Below are 19914 nucleotides of genomic sequence, written 5' to 3'. Positions count from 1 at the left end.
GGGAGGAGGGGATAGGTGGGAGGAAGAACAGGTTAGGGAGGCAGGGACGAGCTGGACTGGTTTTGGGATGCGGTAGGGGGAGGGGAGATTTTGAAACTTGTGAAATCCACATTGATACCATTGGGCTGCAGGGTTCCCAAGCGGAATATGAGTTGCTGTTCCTGCAACCTACGGGTGGCATCGTTGTGGCACTGCAGGAGGCCCAGGATGGACATGTCGTCTGAGGAATGGGAGGGGGGAGTTGAAATGGTTCGCGACTGGGAGGTGCAGTTGTTTATTGCGAACCGAGCGTAGGTGTTCTGCAAAGCGGTCCCCGAGTCTCCGCTTGGTTTCCCCGATGTAGAGGAAGCCACACCGGGTACAGCGGTTGGCCTGCTGTGTTTATCCAGCCCTGCACCTTGTTGTCTCGGATTCTCCAGCATCTGCAGTTCCTACTATCTCTGATTCAAGATCTAGTACTGACCCTGGACACATCACTTCCGACTCTCCAACAACTGATAACTCTCATCTTTGTTTTTTGTCTAACAGATAATTTTCTGTCGATGTTGCTGAATTTCCTCTTATAGCACATATACATCATTTTTCCAACATATGTTTTTAGTGATACTTCATCAAATGACCATTGAAAATTCACACACACCGTATCTATTTCATTTGTTATTTCTACAAAAAAAATGTTATATTTGCTAAACATGGCTTTCTTAACAAATCTACCCTTGATTAAGCCACATGTTTCTAAATGCTTGGAAGTACATCAATTTGTGGATTTTTGAACTTTCTCAATGACTGACAAATTGTTCTGTGGATTTGATGAGGATTAGTTTAAAATGCTCTTTTTATTTTAACAATTTTTGCTTACCTTCCTTTTCATTTACCCATTATAATTTACATTTGTGATTAAGTTAATATTATTAGTTGCACTTTTATTATACACTGCCCTTTTAAATTTCACTTGAGGTGAATTTATTTATCCATGGAATCCTACACTTTGATACAACCCTGTTTTCTTTGCTACAATTGGATGTATTTATAGTCTGTGCAGATCACATTTGAAGAATTTTCATTTCTGATTTGTCAATATATTTACCAACTGTTTCACGCAGTTCATTCAGGTGAGGTCCCAATCATTTCTTCGCATTTTGAAATTTTTTTTAGCGTAACATCCTTAGTCTTGACTCACTGCTATCATGTCCTATTCTTTCACTGAACCTACCATGTTGCAGTTACTATTTCCTAATTGTTCTCTCACAGAACATCAATTTATTTTCCAGAAAATAAAGGGGATGCTTTTTCTTTTGTTAAACAGGGAAATGGGAAGCTGTCTTGGATGCATTACGAGTTATAGTGAAGCAAAAGTGATGTATATTGTTACCTGTGAGATAATTAATATCCAGCAATATTACTGCCCTCATCTTAACATGGAATTCTAAACTGTCTGCAAATCTCCCCCACTATCTCGTGTTTGATGGTCTGTAACACTCAGTAGGAATTGTAGCAATTATCATCAAATATCTTAACACTGTCTATATACGCGTTTACTCTTAATACAATCCCTGGAATATCCTTACGGATCATTATTGTGATAGACCCAAATACTCCACACATTGAACTCTCCTCAAGATCTTGTAACCAGGAATATGATCATTAAACATCATATACAACATAAACCGCATCACCACTGTAGGTCCATTCCTAATTTTTAATATTTTACTATTTCAGTTGTGTTTTGAAAGCTCTTTGTAGTCACATACGTAGATATTCCACCCAATCTTGAAAAACATTGACGCTTTTTTTTCCTGACAACAAATCCATTGGTGACGTGTACAAAAGGTTTTGCCCCAGTTTCTGAACACAGTAACTTGGACAGCAGATACCAACTGCTCTCTTTACGAGCAGCAAAACCATTGTCTATATGCAGAAACTTGACTCTCGTGCTTTGTGAATGAGCAATAAAGTCCTAAACTTCCAATGCATCCACTACTATCACAGGGTTTAGCTATAGAGTATCAACACAGAGGGAAAAAATACTCACAGTTGAACAAACTTATCAACACTATCTACAACACTTACAGTATGTTTAACTAATACCCCAGGCTGGTTAAATAGTCCATGGATCAAGAACAGAACAAAGAACAAAGAAAATTACAGCACAGGAACAGGCCCTTCGGCCCTCCAAGCCTGCACCGATCCAGATCCTCTATCTAAACCTGTCGCCTATTTTCCAAGGATCTGTATCCCTCTGCTCCCTGCCCATTCATGTATCTGTCTAGAAAAATCTTAAATGACGCTATCGTGCCTGCCTCTACCACCTCCGCTGGCAACACATTCCAGGCACTCACCACCCTCTGCGTAAAGAACTTTCCACGTGTATCTCCCTTAAACTTTTCCCCTCTCACCTTGAAATTGTGACCCCTAGTAATTGAGTCCCCCACTCTGAGAAAAAGCTTCTTGCTATCGACTCTGTCTATACCTCTCATGATTTTGTAGACCTCAATCAGGTCCCCCCTCAACCTCCATCTTTCTAATGTAAATAATCCTAATCTACTCAACCTCTCTTCATAGCTAGCACCCTCCATACCAGGCAACATCCTGGTGAACCTCCTCTGCACCCTCTCCAAAGCATCCACATCCTTTTGGTAATGTGGTGACCAGAACTGTACGCAGTATTCCAAATGTGGTCGAACCAAAGTCCTATACAACTGTAACATGACCCGCCAACTCTTGTACTCAATACCCCGTCTGATGAATGAAAGCATGCCGTATGCCTTCTTGACCACTCTAACGACCTGCGTTGCCACCTTCAGGGTACAATGGATCTGAACACCCAGATCTCTCTGTACATCAATTTTCCCCAGGGCTTTTCCATTTACCAAAAACAGAAGTCGCTGGAAAAGCTCAGCAGGTCTGGCATCATCTCTGAAGAAAAAATCAGAATTAACGTTTCAGGTCCGGTGATCCTTCCTCAGAACAATATTCAGAAAAAAAGCATGGGAGCTATCTAGGTTTCTTACTGTAGTGATTGGAACCAGGTGAGTCTTCTTTACAATGAGATCCTTGATTTGGGGTGTTAACCTGAGCCAATTGAGGAGCCCTGGCTGACCAATATAAACAGGGAATTCAGAATTTCCTCACTTCAGGGACTGACTCCAAGCTGGCTGGCCATAGCCAGTGTACTGTGCACATGTAAATAAAGGGTGGCTTGGTAATGGGATACCAATCTGTGCAGTTATTTCTCTAACCTAATGTCAATCCATCTATAAAGATCTAAAACAGGCAAAAATGTTGTGATTATAATGCTGCTTATGTAAGCTTGGTGTGAATCAACTGGTTCAACATTTCACATCATTGGCTGCTTTGGAGCATCTTGACTGTGAAAAATACTAAAAAAATGCAATATTTTATGTATTTTGTTGATTATACAGAATGTTACAGCTCCTTGTGCAAGTTGCTATCCAAAGGAGACAGGCTTCTAAAAGTTCAAAGTAATATGAAAATAAATGCAACCAAAACTTCAGTGCAAAGGGAATTTGAATCTTGAACCAAAGTAGTACAGGGGTCGCATCTATTGTGGTCTGTGGTATGTAGCCAGGCAATAAAAAAGCAACTAAACAAGGTCCTTCCAGTCACTGCAGCACACCTACATAGGACAATGCTCCTACGGAGACAAAGCAATATTGGTTACAAATGACCAGGAGGGAGAATCCATTAAAACTCCCCCACACAACTCCTGGTCAATCTTAACTTTCACTAGTTAACTGCTGAGCTACAATGGGACTTACACGGAAAGGAATGTGACATGCTGAAAGCTAAATACTTTCCCTCGCAAATAAAAATCTTTCACAGCTCAGAACACGTCTTGTTCGGCACTTGAAAGAACTCGAGATGCAGCTGTTACTGCCTATTCTTGAACTATGTGAGAAATTCAGTGTAATTAGGTTATTGTGTAGCCCCCGAGTCTGGGTGGGGCCTGCTGAGGCTTCCTTAATCTGTACCACTTTGACACATTTGCAGTCAGACAATTGCAGTTCACAGTCAGCATCAGGGCTGTGAGTGAGTTTGGCTTGTGGGGGTTGGGGGGAAAAGGGGAGAGAGGGCATTGCAAGGAGTGTCTCTGTGACAGCTGCTGAGTTTTCAAGCTTCTTTACATGGAGACCTGTGGCCTTCCTGTACCCCTACGTGACATGCCTAGTAAACAGAGGGACTGTTTTCTTTGGCAGCAGATCAGTCACTGCTTTCCTGCTTACTTGTTCGCTCTGCAGACTTCCCTGGCACAGTTTTGATAGTTGCTTAAGTGACCTGCTGCTTTCTTGTGTTAGTTAATCTAATGGACCATGGACTCTTTTGGAGGTTTAGTAGGTATTCCTGCTGTAAATACTGCCTGGAATGTTCTGTACTCCAAAATATTCTTCCCCGCAAAGATGTATGCTTATAGTAAACCAGATTGCAATGTAATGACTTGGAATTCCCAAAGAAGCTTTAATGTATGGGCGCAGTGGGAGGAGTGTGCGTGGGCTGTCAGAATTGGGGATCAGGTATGGGAAAGGAATGAGATTTGTTCAGCCTACATGTTGCTGCGCGCGCAGAGGTCTTGCAGCTGCCGGATGCTGTATTTGGAAAAGAACAAAAAAACTGAAGAGGCTTACAGAAAAATTGATTGTAAAATGACTCATCTCCTGACTCCAGCAAGTGATTAGTAAACTAGTGCTGGGTAAAGTTGGGGGCAGTCTGTTCCTGTTTACATTAACAATTGATTAGGAGTTGATCTGCCTTCAGAGGAAGAAGTGGCCCATAAGTGTCAGAAGGCCTGATGCAGGCAGCATCACCCGAGGTAGGCTGGATCACTGTTTCTGGAACAAACGTTACGGGAATGATAAATGTAATGGTTAAACCGAAGCTGGCCTGTGCCTAGACAGAAAATCAAGATAAGAACACAGCAGCTATCATTTGATGCTGAATTCAGTCTCCAGCACAGGCTGATTTGATACAGGAATACTGGGAGCAGCATGTAGAAGAACGAATACCTGGGGCAGCAGGCATCCCTTCACAAAATAGCAAGTAAAGAACACAGATTTAGATGAGAAGAGTGGGATGAGGGTTTTGGTGAGGGAGGCAAATAACTATTGTTTGTGTAGATTTCAGAGTCATCAGATTGGCACTACAGCAAAAGTCTAGTCACTTTTATTATGGAGACTGATTACAAGACACCTCCCTCTCAGTGTGGGTCATGAACTGCCACCAAAAAGAAATATAGATATCCAGAGCATTGACTCCAAAAATTTAGTCAGGTTGTAGCACATCAAAATAGTCTCATGGACAGTCACATCCCAAAAATGTGAACGCTAACCATAAATGAGGTAGCGATCAGCATGAAAGTTCAATCTGTTTGACTGCATTTTGGTTTTAATGTGAATTCAGTTAAAATGGCCAAGAAATTACATCAAACAGTTAATGGCTTGTTTATGAATGTTGGGAAAGACAAAACACTGACACAACTGAAGGGATTCAAGCTTCAGAATGTGTCCATCAACATTGCCCCACAGATGTGGGTGGTGTAACTGACACAGAGAGCCAGGAAGTGCCATTGACACCCTCAACTTGTTTTTCAATTCTCCTTGACAGTTTCCATTTCAGGCCCAAAGTTAAAATGAATATGGATATAATGTTTAACATTAAAACTGGAGATTTTCTTTCAAGAGATCCAAAGGAAAAAGCTATCATCTGGTAATTAGTTAGGTTTACCTTTATTTTGATGAAAGTTGAGGGTTAGGGAGGTGAGGGAAAAAAAAGCTGAGGTACATGGTAGACAAGACAGAGACAAGATTACAGCTTTCCTGAACAACAAACTGCTTTCATACGTGAACTTTCATAATCCAAATCGCTCCATGGGGAACAGGATGGAGATAGGAAAAGAATCACAATACAACACAATTTTCTTGCTGTCATCAATTCCGTACTACCTCTCCTTCCCTCCACCCGGCCCACTCCTTGTTAATGCCCAAACTGTCTCCAACTCCACTTATTCTTCCATTGTTAATTTGCAGCTTCTTATTTATTGAGTGACTGTGCATGGCACTTGTAAATCATGCTCAACATCTCCACATAAATGCACCAAATTACACTTTTCACAATCTACAACTAGAAAACTGCTTTCAAAATAGCATCATCTCAATTGAACTGAATTGGAGTGCTCCCCTTTCTTGCAACCTCGACCCTAGCAGATCAGACATCCTGCCCTACCCATCTTCAGATCCACTGAAGTAGAAGGATCCAATAACTGATAGGGGAATTTGAAACAAAGATTGCTTTATATTGATTCAGTGCCCACATTAACTCCTGTTTGGTTTCTACAGTTAACAGAGCCTTGCCTGTAGCATGGCCCCAGGACAAAGCACACAAATTCTATATACAGTAGCTGTTAATCCGATGTGAATCATGTTGAAAATTGCCTCCAGGAACAGTAAATTGTGTCAAGTGAAGTCTGGCAGGAATGCTGACAGAATCTGCTCTCAAAGATCAAATGCCGTGCAAGTACCTCAACCATTCCAAAAACACTGTTTAACTCTGGCAAGGAGTCACTGAAGTCCATCATTGAAGTGGGTAGCATTGGAAAGAATGGGAGCAAAGAAGTGGCAAAGGATGTAGAACTGAGGAAATGCAGGAAAGATGTTGGAATGGGAGGAGAAGGTGGGAAGTTGACCAAAGAGAAAAGGGATGAAGTTGTGGAGAAGGATGGAAAAAGGTTTAGAAGGGACAAGGGGTTGATGCCTTGTTTTGAGAAGTTCCAGCCACAACACAAATCAACTGCTGTTAACCTAACCCTCGAGATTATGTAAAACACACTCCAGGAAAAACTGAACAGAATATTACAAAGGACATATATCAAAACACTTTCAGCATATAGGAAACACTATGTGTCAACTCGTACTCAATAAAGATGAGTTAGGAATCATTGTTGTTCAGACCTGCCCCAAACAGCTACCACATGCAACCAAAGCAAATATATTGTAGTCATTGAGACATGTTTAATTAGATGTAGAAAGTCTTAATGAGAATCCTGCAAGTTGCTCCAGCAGAGTCGCAATCTCTGAACAATGTTCTGCCAACGTCATTAGGCACATGGGAGGTGCAAGGGAAATGATCCCTTGAGTTTGCCTCGTCTATCTATCTTAGCCTCTGCTATATCTGCAGCAGGCACTTGCTATTCTCATAAGAACAATCTGAGTATAAATAGAAGAATACTTTAAAGAACAAGATCTCTGAGGCTTGTTTTTCATTGAGCTTAGATAGCTGAAAGAGCAGCAATTATTTTGCTCGATTGTTTCCTGCTAACAGCTTCTCTGTAGGAGGATCCAAGTGAATTCATCCTGGCAGAAACTCCGAGTATGGTACGGGAGGCAGGTGTTCCAAATGCTTACGGCACCAGACTTTCCTCTGGAGAACTTGGCAGTTAGTTACTTTGCCTGAAAACACTTGGCTTTTAAAAAGGATCTTTGCTATGAAAATATCAACCAAGAAGCAGTTATTCTGCTACAACTCAATTTAAAGTAAATGATAAGTTTTCATTTTTGATATTTCATACCTTTCTATTTTATTCTACCAATAGTCAATGTTGATCAAGGCAACTGATCCAAGTCTTCAATTATCAAGAGTACAGTCAGCACATATATATTAATTCAGTTGACTGATAACTGAACTTTACAATTGAACACTAGCAATCTCCCATCCTTCTATTGATTCCTTTATCTCTTGAATTTCCAACATCTCATAATTATATCTCTTGGCTGCGAAAGTGAAATTAGAAGACAAGTTCTTCCAGATAAACAATGTCAATGGTTGAGGTCAAACTGGATTCAAACATTTGGGGCGTCATGGTGGTTCAGTGGTTAGCACTACTGCCTCACAGCGCCAGGGACCCGGGTTCAATTCCAACCTCGTGCGACTGTCTGTGTGGAGTCTGCACATTCTCCCTGTGTCTGCGTGAGTTTCCTCTAGGTGCTCCGGTTTCCTCCCACAGTCCAAAGATGTGCAGGCTAGGTGGATTGGCCATGCTAAATTGCCCGCAGTGTTCAGGGTTGTGCAGGTGGGTTATAGGGGGATGGGCCTAGGTGGGGGGAATGCTCTGAGGGTCATTGTGGACTTGTTCGGCCAAAGGGCCTGTTTCCACACTGTAGGGATTCTATGATTTGCCTCTGAACCAAACGGCTGGAACAGTCCACTGGATCCTCTTCCTCCAGGCTGCAACCTAGAATGTTCAGCTCTTACATATCAGTGATGTGCACTGGTAGGAACTCACAGGTATCCATTGGCTGATCACCAATCTGCTTCCTATGTTGTGTGGACCACCTTGTAATTGTGCTAAAGGTGAAATGGACAGTGCAGTTCCAGATTTGATGGGTAACTTCTAAGAACCTTGCCCATGAGTAGAAATGGGCCACTTCTGCTTTGGGAAATGCTCCATTCCCATCAAGTTTGGCCTTGTTAATAACAAAGATGACAGTCTCATATTTAATGTGACTTCACCAAATCCATCAGGCCTGTTTCCTTCCACAACACTACATCAGGTCAGAGGTTAAACACATTTCACTTTCATTAAAACTCAATCGTGGGGAAGATTAAACCTACAAACACTGGAATCCAGAGGTACATAACAGATCAATCAGCATGTGAAAGAAAGAGATCAGATCTTGAACATAACACAAGCTGTCCAGCTACAACTTACTCTATGTGGATTCCAACTTAAGTTTCATCCTTCATGTTTTAATTCCACTTAAGATTACAGGATATTTACAACACACATTGAACTGCTGTTCCCATCGCATCCGGAGTTTTACATACAGTATTATGTGGTGCCACATGAACACTCCCAATCCCTCTCTCCACCAGCACCAATTCAACTGATCTCAAAGCTGTCCTGGTCCATAGTTTTATTTCATTCTGTGTCTGAACCAACACTAACAATAAAAAACTTTTTCTCATCCTGTCAGGTGTTAAGGAACACAAGTTTCAATTCATGGACACCAATGTCCCTCCATGTGTCTCTTCCCCATCTCAACTTCTAATCTCATTGCTTCCTGTCTTTTCACAATGCTCGCTGACTTTTGTCTCTGATGTTGAAGCAAAGTACTCAGTTCTAGACCACCCCACTCCACTTCAAAGCAGTTGTGTGTGGCATGACATTGAACTCTCTTCCATCACCTTCGTCCCTGCATTCACTGTTTAGGCTTAAAGTCCTTGTCCTGATAAGTGAGCCCTTTCACTTGCTCCTGTACCCTCTCTCCATCTTGGAGTTTCCCTCTGCCTTCTTACTTGCTGTTGAACTTTTCATTAAGAACCATCAGTGTAACATAAGCTATCTTAATTTCTTTGTTTTCCTCATTCACTCTAACGTTCTTTCCTCTGAACTTATTGCACTTGGTTCTGTCTGGTCTAACCATGATGTTGGTGCCAAACCCACTGACAATTATAATATTTTGGTCTGATGTACCAAAGGTTGAGCACCAACTCGCAGACACTTTTTCCCATGTCCCTCTCTACCATACCTCCACTACTGAACATCAAGTCATTGTTTCCAGGATTAACATCAACTTCACTACCTCACATTTCCTTACACTCTGCCTCTTGTAAGGAATCCATCCAATTCTCCAAATTTTTCCATCTGAGTCATATCTTCTGATGATGTAATCTTCTCCCCAGTGTGATTGATCAGGCCCTCAACTGCATCTGACCCATTTTTATCTTTTGCTCTTTTCCCCTCCTGACCAGAAGAGTGATAGGGTTCATTTTGTCCTCACTTTCCACCCCATTCAAAAGGTCAGCCTCCACCATTTCCATCACTTCCAGCTGATATCACCACCAAATACATCTTCCCCTCCCCTCTCAGCATTTCCAAGCAACCTCTGCAACACCCTGGACCATTCCTCAAATGCAGGTGGTGTAAAAGCTTCCCTTTTGCTTCCTTTCTCCTCATTATCCTAAGCTCCAAACACTCCTTCCAGAAGAAGCAATGATTTATTTATAGGTCTTTCAATTTAGTCCAGTGTATTTGCTGTTCATAATGTGATCTGATCATCTCTGCATTGGGGTGCTCAAATGCAGACTGGGTGACTGTCTTTCAGCATACCTTTCTCAGTCTGCAAGCATGACCCAAAGCTCCTGGTGGGTTCCCATTCCAGTTTACCATCTTGCTCTCACATTCATACTTTGGCCAGCTGTAGTGTTCCATTGAAGCTCAAAAAACAGGATCTCATCTTCTAATTGGACATTTTAAGCCTTCTGGACTATCCTCTAAGTTAAACAATTTCAGACCATGAACCCTATGTCCCATTTAGCTTTTGTTCTGTTGCCATGTACCAGTTTGAAGCTTTTCATGTTGTTGTTCAAATTGTCATTCAATGTGTCCCACATCCTAGACCCTCTTTTGTTTAACCGTTCACACTTCCCTTTTTTGACAGCATTTTTGTCCTCCTCTAGTTTTGAAAAAGAGTCTTACTCATCTCAAAGTGAACTCTTTCTCTCTCCACGGATACTCTCAGGCCTGCTGAGCATTTCCATCACTTGTCTTTTATTTCAGAATTCCATTTATCTGCAGAATTTTCATTTTATATTACTAATCTAGCACTTCTCAGTCAGATAAATACACTCAACAGCTAGTTGCTGTGTAAGACCGAGATAGATAGGTTCTTGAATAGTAAGGGGATCAAGGGTTACAGGGAGAAGGTAGGGGAATGGGGTAGAGAAACAAATCAGCCATGATCGAATAGTGGAGCAGACTCAATCCACTATTCGAATGGCCTAGTCCTACTCCTATATCTTACGGTCTTTAACAAGTCAGTACTAGGACATGCAGACAAGATTTCAGCAAAATTAGAGAAGTCAAGGAAAACAGGATAATAGAAATCAGCAGCACTCGTTTTAGGGGAGCAGCCAATTAACAATGCTGTAAATTGTCTGCAGGTTTCGGACTATCAAATATTCACTGTCCTAGTGCAGCCCTCACTTGTAGTACTGCAGAACTTTTAAAAGCTTAGCAACAAGCACCAAAAAGCTTTAGAATCCAATTTTCATCCCAGCATATGGCATCAAATAATTGACCATAGTAATAACCTGCTTGGGTTTAATGTCTGGTTGCTTCAGATTTATACTGAGGGATTCACTGAGCCTGGGATTGCTGGTCCCATGAAACCATGTGCAATCAGAGTTAAGCCCAGGGATTGAAAGGTTACTGGCCCCAAGAGACTATTTCCAAGTATACTCTTTGAATCACAGTAAGATTGGGGAATTTTGCTTTCATGGAACTGTACCCGATCTGGTAACTCCTTCAGAATAGAAAATTGGAAACATTTAAGTTTCATTAAAAATCACTGATTTATCAAAATATTTAGACTCTTTCTTATTCCTATCTTCTGCGACTTGGATCATGTTTTACATATTTGTGAAAAAGCCAAACTTGCATTTCACTTGTTAAGTACAGTCTTCACATGATGAAATATAAACATATCTTGTATATGTATACAAGTTCCCTACCTTGTTGAAGAGGGAGAGACAGGGATGTGGGTCTCGGTCAGGGCGCTCCAATTTGACCATGCTGACAAAGCCATAGTCTTGCTGCTCATCTTCACTGGTGTTACACAGCCACAGAGGGTGAAACTGCCAGACAAAACAATAAATAACATTTAGTAAACTGCAAGCAACATATATACATGCAGAGAGAGAGTGCAACAAGGAAAAACAGCTGCTGACCACAACCATCATTTTTCTATTCTCTAACTCACAAAATGTTTTGCTTGCAGCTGAGATTAGGAATGGATACATACAACTGGTGAATTTTGATGATGAACTATTCCTCCAGTCCTCCCTCTCTGCTCTTGTATTGACCTGATCTAACTTGGGATGTAAGCTTATCTTCATTCTAAGTTGTATGACTATTGCTGGACCCTGCATTCCTTACTGAGTACAATGTGGCCTTAAATACCAAAGTATGAGTGATGTGACTTGCTGCTGGTGGCTAGGCATTTCCCATTCAGAGTTATTTTCCAGGTTTGCTGGTTCTGGTGTTAAAGGCCTCCTGACTTCACTGGTTACACTAGGAACCTGCCTAGCTCTCACTATTTTTTTTTTGGGAATTTTGCAACAAAGAGTTATGAGTACTTCAGATTCTGGATTTTGGTTCAGGCTACAAGAGAATTCCATCTGGCAAAGGACATCACCATACACAGCAGTGTTAAGTACAAAACAAATTTTGGTTAAGAGGCCAGTGCCAAAAGGCCCTGTTTTGGGCACCTGCTTAAAGCCCAAGCTCTTTGATTAGAACACTGAAGTGTTCAGAGGATTGAAATCAACATTTCATTTTCTCTGCACAGCCCCCATCAACGGGGAGATGATTTTACAAAGAGCTAGCTCTACAAAGCCTTTAACGTCATCTTCATAGTTCTCATCATTATTGAAACACATTCTGTACATGCATTCAAAACCTAGCTGCCAATCTCCAGTGATAGAGCAAATTCCTGATGTTGCTGTGTAATGATGAGGGGAAGTGGGGAGCTGCTAGAAACCGGCACTAATTTCATCCTCACTATTTACTTCCGAGTTGCAACTTGTTAGTGAGGTGCCTTTCAAAAACTAGGTTGGGAAGCCTTCTTCAATCTTCTGGGAAGTAATTTTCAGGACTGTTGGCAATTTGGCTGGAATACAAGATACCAATTTTCTGTGGCCCAAAGAAAACTGGCTATTAAGCTTGTTTCAAATTTTCCAGGAGCATAAGCATGAGCTACATACTAACTGAAGGCAGAGTTGGGTTGTCATTTGTACCATCAGGCTCCATTTCAGGCATGCATATATCCTGTTGTTTTCAATGTTCTGCTTGGTTAGATTCTAAAGGCAGTGGCTCCTGTTCTTTTGCCACTTACATTTCTACTGTAACTGGAATGTATAATGTATGACAATATAACTGTTACAAATATTTTTCAGGTTATTATGCATCTGTGCTCACTTTTTCCAAAGGTAGCAGTGTTGAAGCGTTATCTTAGTATCGTGTGTCTGGGGTGAAGTCAGTGCTGATTACTTAAAATGATGTAACAGCAGTCAAATTGGGGATTTTAGGGTAATGTTGTTTACCTATTATTCTCAGCAAGATGAAGATGTCACATTAGCCCAGACTACAGACTACAATTTGGGAATTAATCTGTTGAGTGGGATGATGTAATGAAAGGGTTGACATTCTGCTTTCTGATTTCAATCTACAGTGGATTCAGCACATGGCGTATAATAAACCAAACTCTTACTTCAAAAGGACAAGAGATGCACAGACAGAGCTGCAAACAGCAAAGAGCTGGATGAGTAGTCAATACAATCCCAAAAGAAATCATTGACACTAAAAATTATGGCACTGAACTAGAAAAGGCAAATGATGATTACCATTTTGAACTGATTCCCATCAACAGCATCATACGCAGGATAATAAAACCTTTCAAGAAAGTTACTTTCAGCATGAGTCAAGGGCGATACAGCAAGATTGGTCACTTGAAGAATGACTCAGTAAAATGATGGGGATAAGATAAAGAAAAAAAAATAAAACCATAAAACTTCCATAAACTTTGAAGTGGAAGATGTAAAATGTAACCAGATAAAGGAGCTATTTAGCTCCTTTCTGCTCAGAACATAAATATAGTACACCAATAACGCTTTGAAGAGGAGTCATACTGGACTCAAGAATACAGCTCTGTTTCATTCTTCATAGATGCTGCTAAATTGGAGTTTCTCCAACATTCTCTGTGTTCGTTTTAGATTTTCAGTATTGGTATATTTTGCCTTTTTAACATAGTACACCAAGCTGCCAAAATCTGGCTCATGTAGTATTTCATCTTCATTCGATGCCTTAGGTAGTTTAAATGATCTCCCTTGAATATTGGACCGACTGCTTTCACACTGCTGCTGCAGAATCAGAAGGGAGTGGAAGTTATAAAACATTCCCGGGGCGGGGGGCGGGGGGGGTTGTATGTGTTCGGGGAATAGATGGCCTAGGTAGGAGGTGAGAGGGGAAAGATTTAAAAAGGACCTGAGGGTTAACTCTTTGAGACAGAGGGTGATACATGCATGGGACAAGCTGCCAGAAGTAGTGGAGGAGGTGGGTATGATAACATTTAAAAGGCATCTGGATGGGTATATCAATAGGAAGGGTTGAAGAGAGATATGGGCTAAATGGGCCTGGGTTGGATTGGGATGTCTGGTTGGTGCAGATGAGTTGGACTGAAGGTCTGTTTCCATGCTATACGGCTCTATGACTCTATATGGCCCACTTGTCAGTACCTGGTTGATTTCTTCAGTCAGGTATACAAGCTTGGTAAGCTTCACTCAGGTAAAGCACAACTCTGGCTCAAATCAGTAACTACTTAAGTCAATTCAGGCTGTGAATGAAAATAGTCCTCAAACCTTCCTCCAAATGATCAACATAAACTTTCCAACTTAGAGTTATTTACTGTTCTATCACAGTCAAGATCCCAGTTTCGATACAAAAGTATGGGAGATTCATTTACCATAAATTAATAAAATGTCTTCTTTATCAATTCTAATTTCTGTATTCATGCTACTTTCCCATGGACAAAGATATGGAAAATCTACCATATTTCTCTCATATATTGTTAACTTCTTAAACCCAACCTAATTGCGAACAATTTCTAATCTGAGCTCAGATTACTTTATCACAGATAAAGACTTGGAAAAATCTACCCTTTTCTTTAAATCAAGAATTAAATAGGATTCTGGGGAAGAAACAGTTGCAAGGAAATTCCACAACCTAACATACTTTCAAATCCCAACTAATTACTCTGACAGTCATTTGGAGAATATTCAAGTTCAGTACGACCAAATGACTCTTAAGAGAAATTAGTTGAGAGTTGAAAGTTGAAAGTATGTTAGACGGTGAAGATTCCTTGCAGCTGTCACCTCTTTAGAATCAGACTTAATATTGATCAAGACTCCAGCACTCTATCAATCCATCAACCTCTCCAATCCTTCTTCCTCATGTGGAAGCTCCCAATCTCTCTGATCAATCATCCTCCTGCAGGAGTTACCAACCTCTCTGACAAGGAGTTCATCTAATCATGCTGGAACTAAGCCACTTTGCCTATAATGGTTCTTTTTTCACATTCAGCCAGCTGTTACTTCAGTAATGGAGGAGAAGTGTTTAAGGCGATGATGAAACTTCTGAAGTTTTATTGACTGTGAAATTTAAACTCCTTTTTTGTTCCCACCAGTTTTGCACTTAATTGAATTTCATCTGTGGAGATGCGATGTTCCAGCTGGCATGTTTCAGTTGCAGACGAATTGTATACAAATAGGGCATTGTACCCATCCTTTCCCGTCTCACCGAAAGGCAATCTTCAAACACCATAGCACCAAGAGTGCTCTTCTGTAACACAAGCTTTTCTATAAATACTGTATTTGATAAGTAGGTCAGACCAGCAATATGGTAGCTTGATTAAAAATTAAACCACACTTGGAACCGAATCAAAGAAAAAGTGTAATTGAAATGTAACTTGCATCTTCCTGTTTGAGCACAGGAGTCATTACTGTCGTGCGTAATTTCACTTTCCACTTTCATCTCTGCTCATCGACTGCCAGCTGGACAGAGGCCGATGTGCAATCTCACTCTTAGTTAGCATCGTAAAGATGGTTTGTCGAAACCCAGCCTGCATGGCATACTCAGCCCATCTATTGGGACATTTCTCAATTGCCTGGGAATCAGAGATGCTTCAAAGGATATTTGTCCACACGCACAGTGGGTGTACCTATAACTGTCAGTCGGAGAGGTTATGGACTGTGTCCCTCACAGTACGACACTAATAGAAGATGCCAGTGTCTCTGGCACTCTTTTACCAGATCAGCTGTGTTAACCTCTCATTACATTTCAATTTTGGATTTGCATTGCCTTGGTTTAATCAATACACCATTGATGGCCAAGCTGAAACTCTGCAAATCTCTCCTTAAACCAAGTCATCCCTTGTCCTCCCTTAAGTCGCTCCTTAAAAACCACCCTTTAGGCCAAGATTTTGGACACCTGTCCTAATATCTCCTTAAGTTATTCACTGCTAATTTTATTTGATAACCAAATTTTTAAAAATTCATTCTTAGACTGAGAGAATTGCTGTCCAAGTCAGTATTTATTGCCTACCCCTCCCCCAGCATTATTAGCTGACTTCTCGAACCAGTTCATGTGGTATAAGTACACTTACTGTGCTGGTAGGAAGGAGTGCCAGGATTCTGGCTATGTGACAGTGAAGGAATGGCAACATAGATCCAAGTCAGGAGGGTGTGGGGTTTTGAAGGAACTTGCAGGGTTCCGTGCATCCACAGTCCTTGTCCTTCTAGGTGCTTGGGAGGTGAAGCACAATGAACCTTATACTACATACGCTATATGAACGGGAGGTACTTTTCGTATAGTATATCAATAATGTCACTCTTATTGTGCTGTAGGAGAATTAAGAGAATCTGTTCCCTGGATCGGGGAATGACTAACGTCTATTTTGCCAGGAAGAGAGCCTGTGTTCCCCACTCTGTGTGCAGGCAGTGTAGGCTTGTGTCTGTGTCACTTGCTCACGGTATGTGTCTGTAGGAAGTAGAAATTAATTGTCTCTCATTAACAGTCAATTAGGCAGCTTTTTAAAAAATCTGTTTCAGCAATTTCTTCTCAATGTTCTAAATAGCTGCCTCTTGGAATTTTGTCAGCCTTGGCAGGAAATGAACACTTTCAACTTGAAGTCAGAAAATCCTGGATTTAAGCCTTATTCCAAGTCTTGAGAGAGCATAAGAAACAAGAAACAGGAGCAGGAATAAATCATTAAACTCCTTTAAATTGCTGTGCCGCTCAATACATACATGGCTGAACTTTTACTTCATATCCATTCCCCAAATAATTTGGTACAGATTGAAAATCTACCACTTGCAGACTTAAAAATACTCAATGACAGAACATCAACAAGGATCTGGGGTAGTCAGGTAGGCTGATACTTCAGTACAGTACAGTACAGATACAATGCTACATAATCAAAGGTAGTATCTTTTGAATGAGAGATTATCTATCCTCAGGTGGGCACATGATTCCAAAACCACATGACATGGAAGACTGCTTGTTGCCCTACAGGAACAGCCAAATTCTTTATTCTTCAGTATCAACACTTAGTCAAGATTCAGGGTATATTATTTAGGAAATAGTGTCAAATCTGCCAGCAAAGCAGACCTTTTACACTAATTATTTACATCCATTTTGCATATTTACCTGACCCCCATGAGCACTGCTTTTGTCTTTTGCTCTGACCAGCCTCACAATTTGTTCCATTCAGTCCACAGCATAACATACCACCATTTTTCAGCCCTCAAGAGAAGTCATATTGGACTCGTAATGTTAAGGATACGAGAAAAATCAAAGATACAGAGATTATGCTCTCAAGTCGTGGAATTCAATACAGGCTGTAAAGTGCCGAAGTGGAAAATGAGGGTTTGTTCCTCAAGCTTGAGTTGTGCTTTGTTGGAACACTAATCGAGATCAGAGTGGAAACATTTGCCTGGGAGAAGGTGACCGTATTGAAATGTCAAACAACTAGAAGGTAGAGTCACTTCTACAGACAGAGCAGTAGTGTTCTGCAAACCACCTCCCCATACACATACAGCTGTATCTTGAGGAACACAGCAAATCAGGCAGCATCAGAGGAGTAGGAAAGTCAACGTTTCCGGTCAGGCCCCTTCTTCAGAATTGGGGAGGGGGTAGGGAGCTGGGAAATAAATGGAGAGAGGAGGGGTAGAGCTGGGGGAAGGCAGGTGAGATGGTGATAGTTGGATGCAGGTTGGGGTGGTGGGGATTAGTCAGTGGGAAGGGTGGGGAGGATAGGTGGGAAAGAAGATGGATACGTTGTATCAGGTCAAGGAGGTGGCAGTGAGAGGGAGGGTTGGATGTGGAATGAGGCCGGGGTGGGGGGGTGGGAAGATTTTAAAACTGGCAAATTTTATCTTCAGGCCATTGGGCTGTAGGTTCTCAAGGTAGAATTTGAGGTGTTGTTCCTCCAGTTTGCGTGTGGCACTGGAGAAGGCTCAGGATGGACATGTCAACAAGGGAGTGGGAGAGGGAGTTAAAATGGTCAGCGACGAGAAGGTGTTACCGATTATCGCGTAGACAGTGCAGATGCTCTACGAAATGGTCCCCAAGTCTGCGCTTGGTCTCACCGATGTAGAGGAGGCCACATCGGCAGCAACGGATACAGTAGACCAGGTTGGAGGATGTACAGGTGAACCCTGTCAGATATGGAAAGTTTGCTTTGGGCCTTGGATGGAGGTGTAGGAGGGAGGCATAGGGGCAGGTGTAGCACTTCCTGCGGTTGCAGGTAAAGGTGCCAGATGTGGTGGGGTTGGTGAGGAGTGGGGAGTGGATGAGGGAGTTGCGGATTGAGCGGTCCCTACGAAAGGCAGATAGGGATGGGGAGGGAAATATCTCTTTGATCGCGGGGTCGGATTGTAGGTGGCGGAGAATGATACGCTGGATGCGGAGGTTGGTGGAGTGCTATGTGAAGACCGGAGGACTCTGTCTTTATAGTTGTTGGGGGGAGGTTTTTTGAGGGCAGAAGTGCAGGAAATGCAAGGGATGTGGCTGAGGGCATTTATGATCATCGGAGGGGGTGCGGGTGCAGGGTGGAGTTGTGGTCCTTGAAATAGGAGGACATCTGGGAGGTCCGGGAGTGGAACGCTCCATCTTGGGAGCAGATGTGGCGGGGGTGGAGGAATTGGGGGTGTGGGATCACATTATTGCAGCAGGGTGGGGGAGAAGAGGAGTAGTCCAGGTAGCTGTGGGAGTCGGAAATTGAAATAGATGTCGGCGTTGAGGCGGCTAATAGAAATGGAGACGGAGAGGTCCAGGAAGCGGGAGGAGGTGTCGGAGATGGTCCAGGTAAATTTGGGGTAAAAGGCATTAGTAAAGTTGATGAACTGTTCAAGTTCCTCATGGGAGCATGATGCAGTGCCAACACAGTCATCAATGTAATGGAGAAAGAGGCGAGGGTTGGTGCTGGTGTCCCATTCCCTACAATCCACCTTTCACCATTCCACCTACCTTACCCCAGCCTCACCCCTCCTCTCTCTATTTAGTTCCCAGCTCGCTTCCCCCTCCCCAGTTCTGGAGAAGCGTCCCGACCCGAAATGTCGACTTTCCTGTTCCTCCAGCCTGACTTGCTGTGTTCCTCCAGCTCCACACTGTGTTGACTCTTACTCTAGCATCTACAGTTCTTGCTATACACAGCTGTATCTTGTTGACTTTGTTCTCAGCAGAATGGGCCCTTCTCCTTTTCACACCTGCATTTACACCTATTTTACACCTATATCTCTCCGTCAACACCATTAGAACCTCATTTGCCTCAGGCACTGTCACAACCTGTTCCACTTCTGCTCCTCTTCCACCTTGGCCAATAACATAAAAAAAATCACTGTTCAATCCTTTCCAGTTCTGAAGAAGTCATAGCAGACACAAAAAGTAACTGTTTTTCTCTTCATACATGTTGCCAGACATGCTGAGTTTCTCCAATGCTTTATTTTAGCTCTGGATATCCAGCATCTGCTGTATTTTACTTTTATATTGCTCTGTCTGGGAGTTCCTTCACCACTTTTCCGCAGGAAGGATTTGAAAACTTATTTTTAAGCATGAGGGTTTTAAAAAAAAGCACTGGACCCGAAAAGTTAACTGTGTTCTCCTTCACAGATGCTGCCAGACCTGCTGAGCTTCTCCAGCGACTTTGTTTTTGTTTTAAAAGAAAGCTTATGTCCATGAGTTAGAAAAAGAAATGAGATGGTTAAAATACTTTCGGAGATAGTAGGAACTGCAGATGCTGGAGAATCTGAAATATACAAGGTGTACAGCTGGATGAACACAGCAGGCCA

The 19914-nt window shown here is 42.0% G+C and overlaps 1 protein-coding gene across 1 annotated transcript in view; it reads right to left on the bottom strand.

Moving 5' to 3' along the window:
* Positions 1-12829, bottom strand: part of LOC109917812 (E3 ubiquitin-protein ligase RNF43) — a 43297-nt gene extending 30468 nt beyond the window's left edge. The window contains exons 1-2 of the mRNA XM_048612377.1: positions 12779-12829; positions 11524-11646 (exon numbers count right to left, since the gene is read on the bottom strand). Of these exons, the coding sequence (XP_048468334.1) occupies positions 11524-11646; positions 12779-12829 (174 nt within the window). The remainder of the gene's footprint in view (positions 1-11523; positions 11647-12778) is intronic.
* Positions 12830-19914: the final 7085 nt, after the last annotated feature.

Source organism: Rhincodon typus, chromosome 26 (assembly GCF_021869965.1).
Source record: "Rhincodon typus isolate 14 chromosome 26, sRhiTyp1.1, whole genome shotgun sequence".
Classification (NCBI taxonomy): Eukaryota; Metazoa; Chordata; class Chondrichthyes; order Orectolobiformes; family Rhincodontidae; genus Rhincodon; species Rhincodon typus.
The sequence above is the reverse complement of the archived record's forward strand: the minus strand, read 5'-3'. Positions and strand labels throughout refer to the sequence as shown.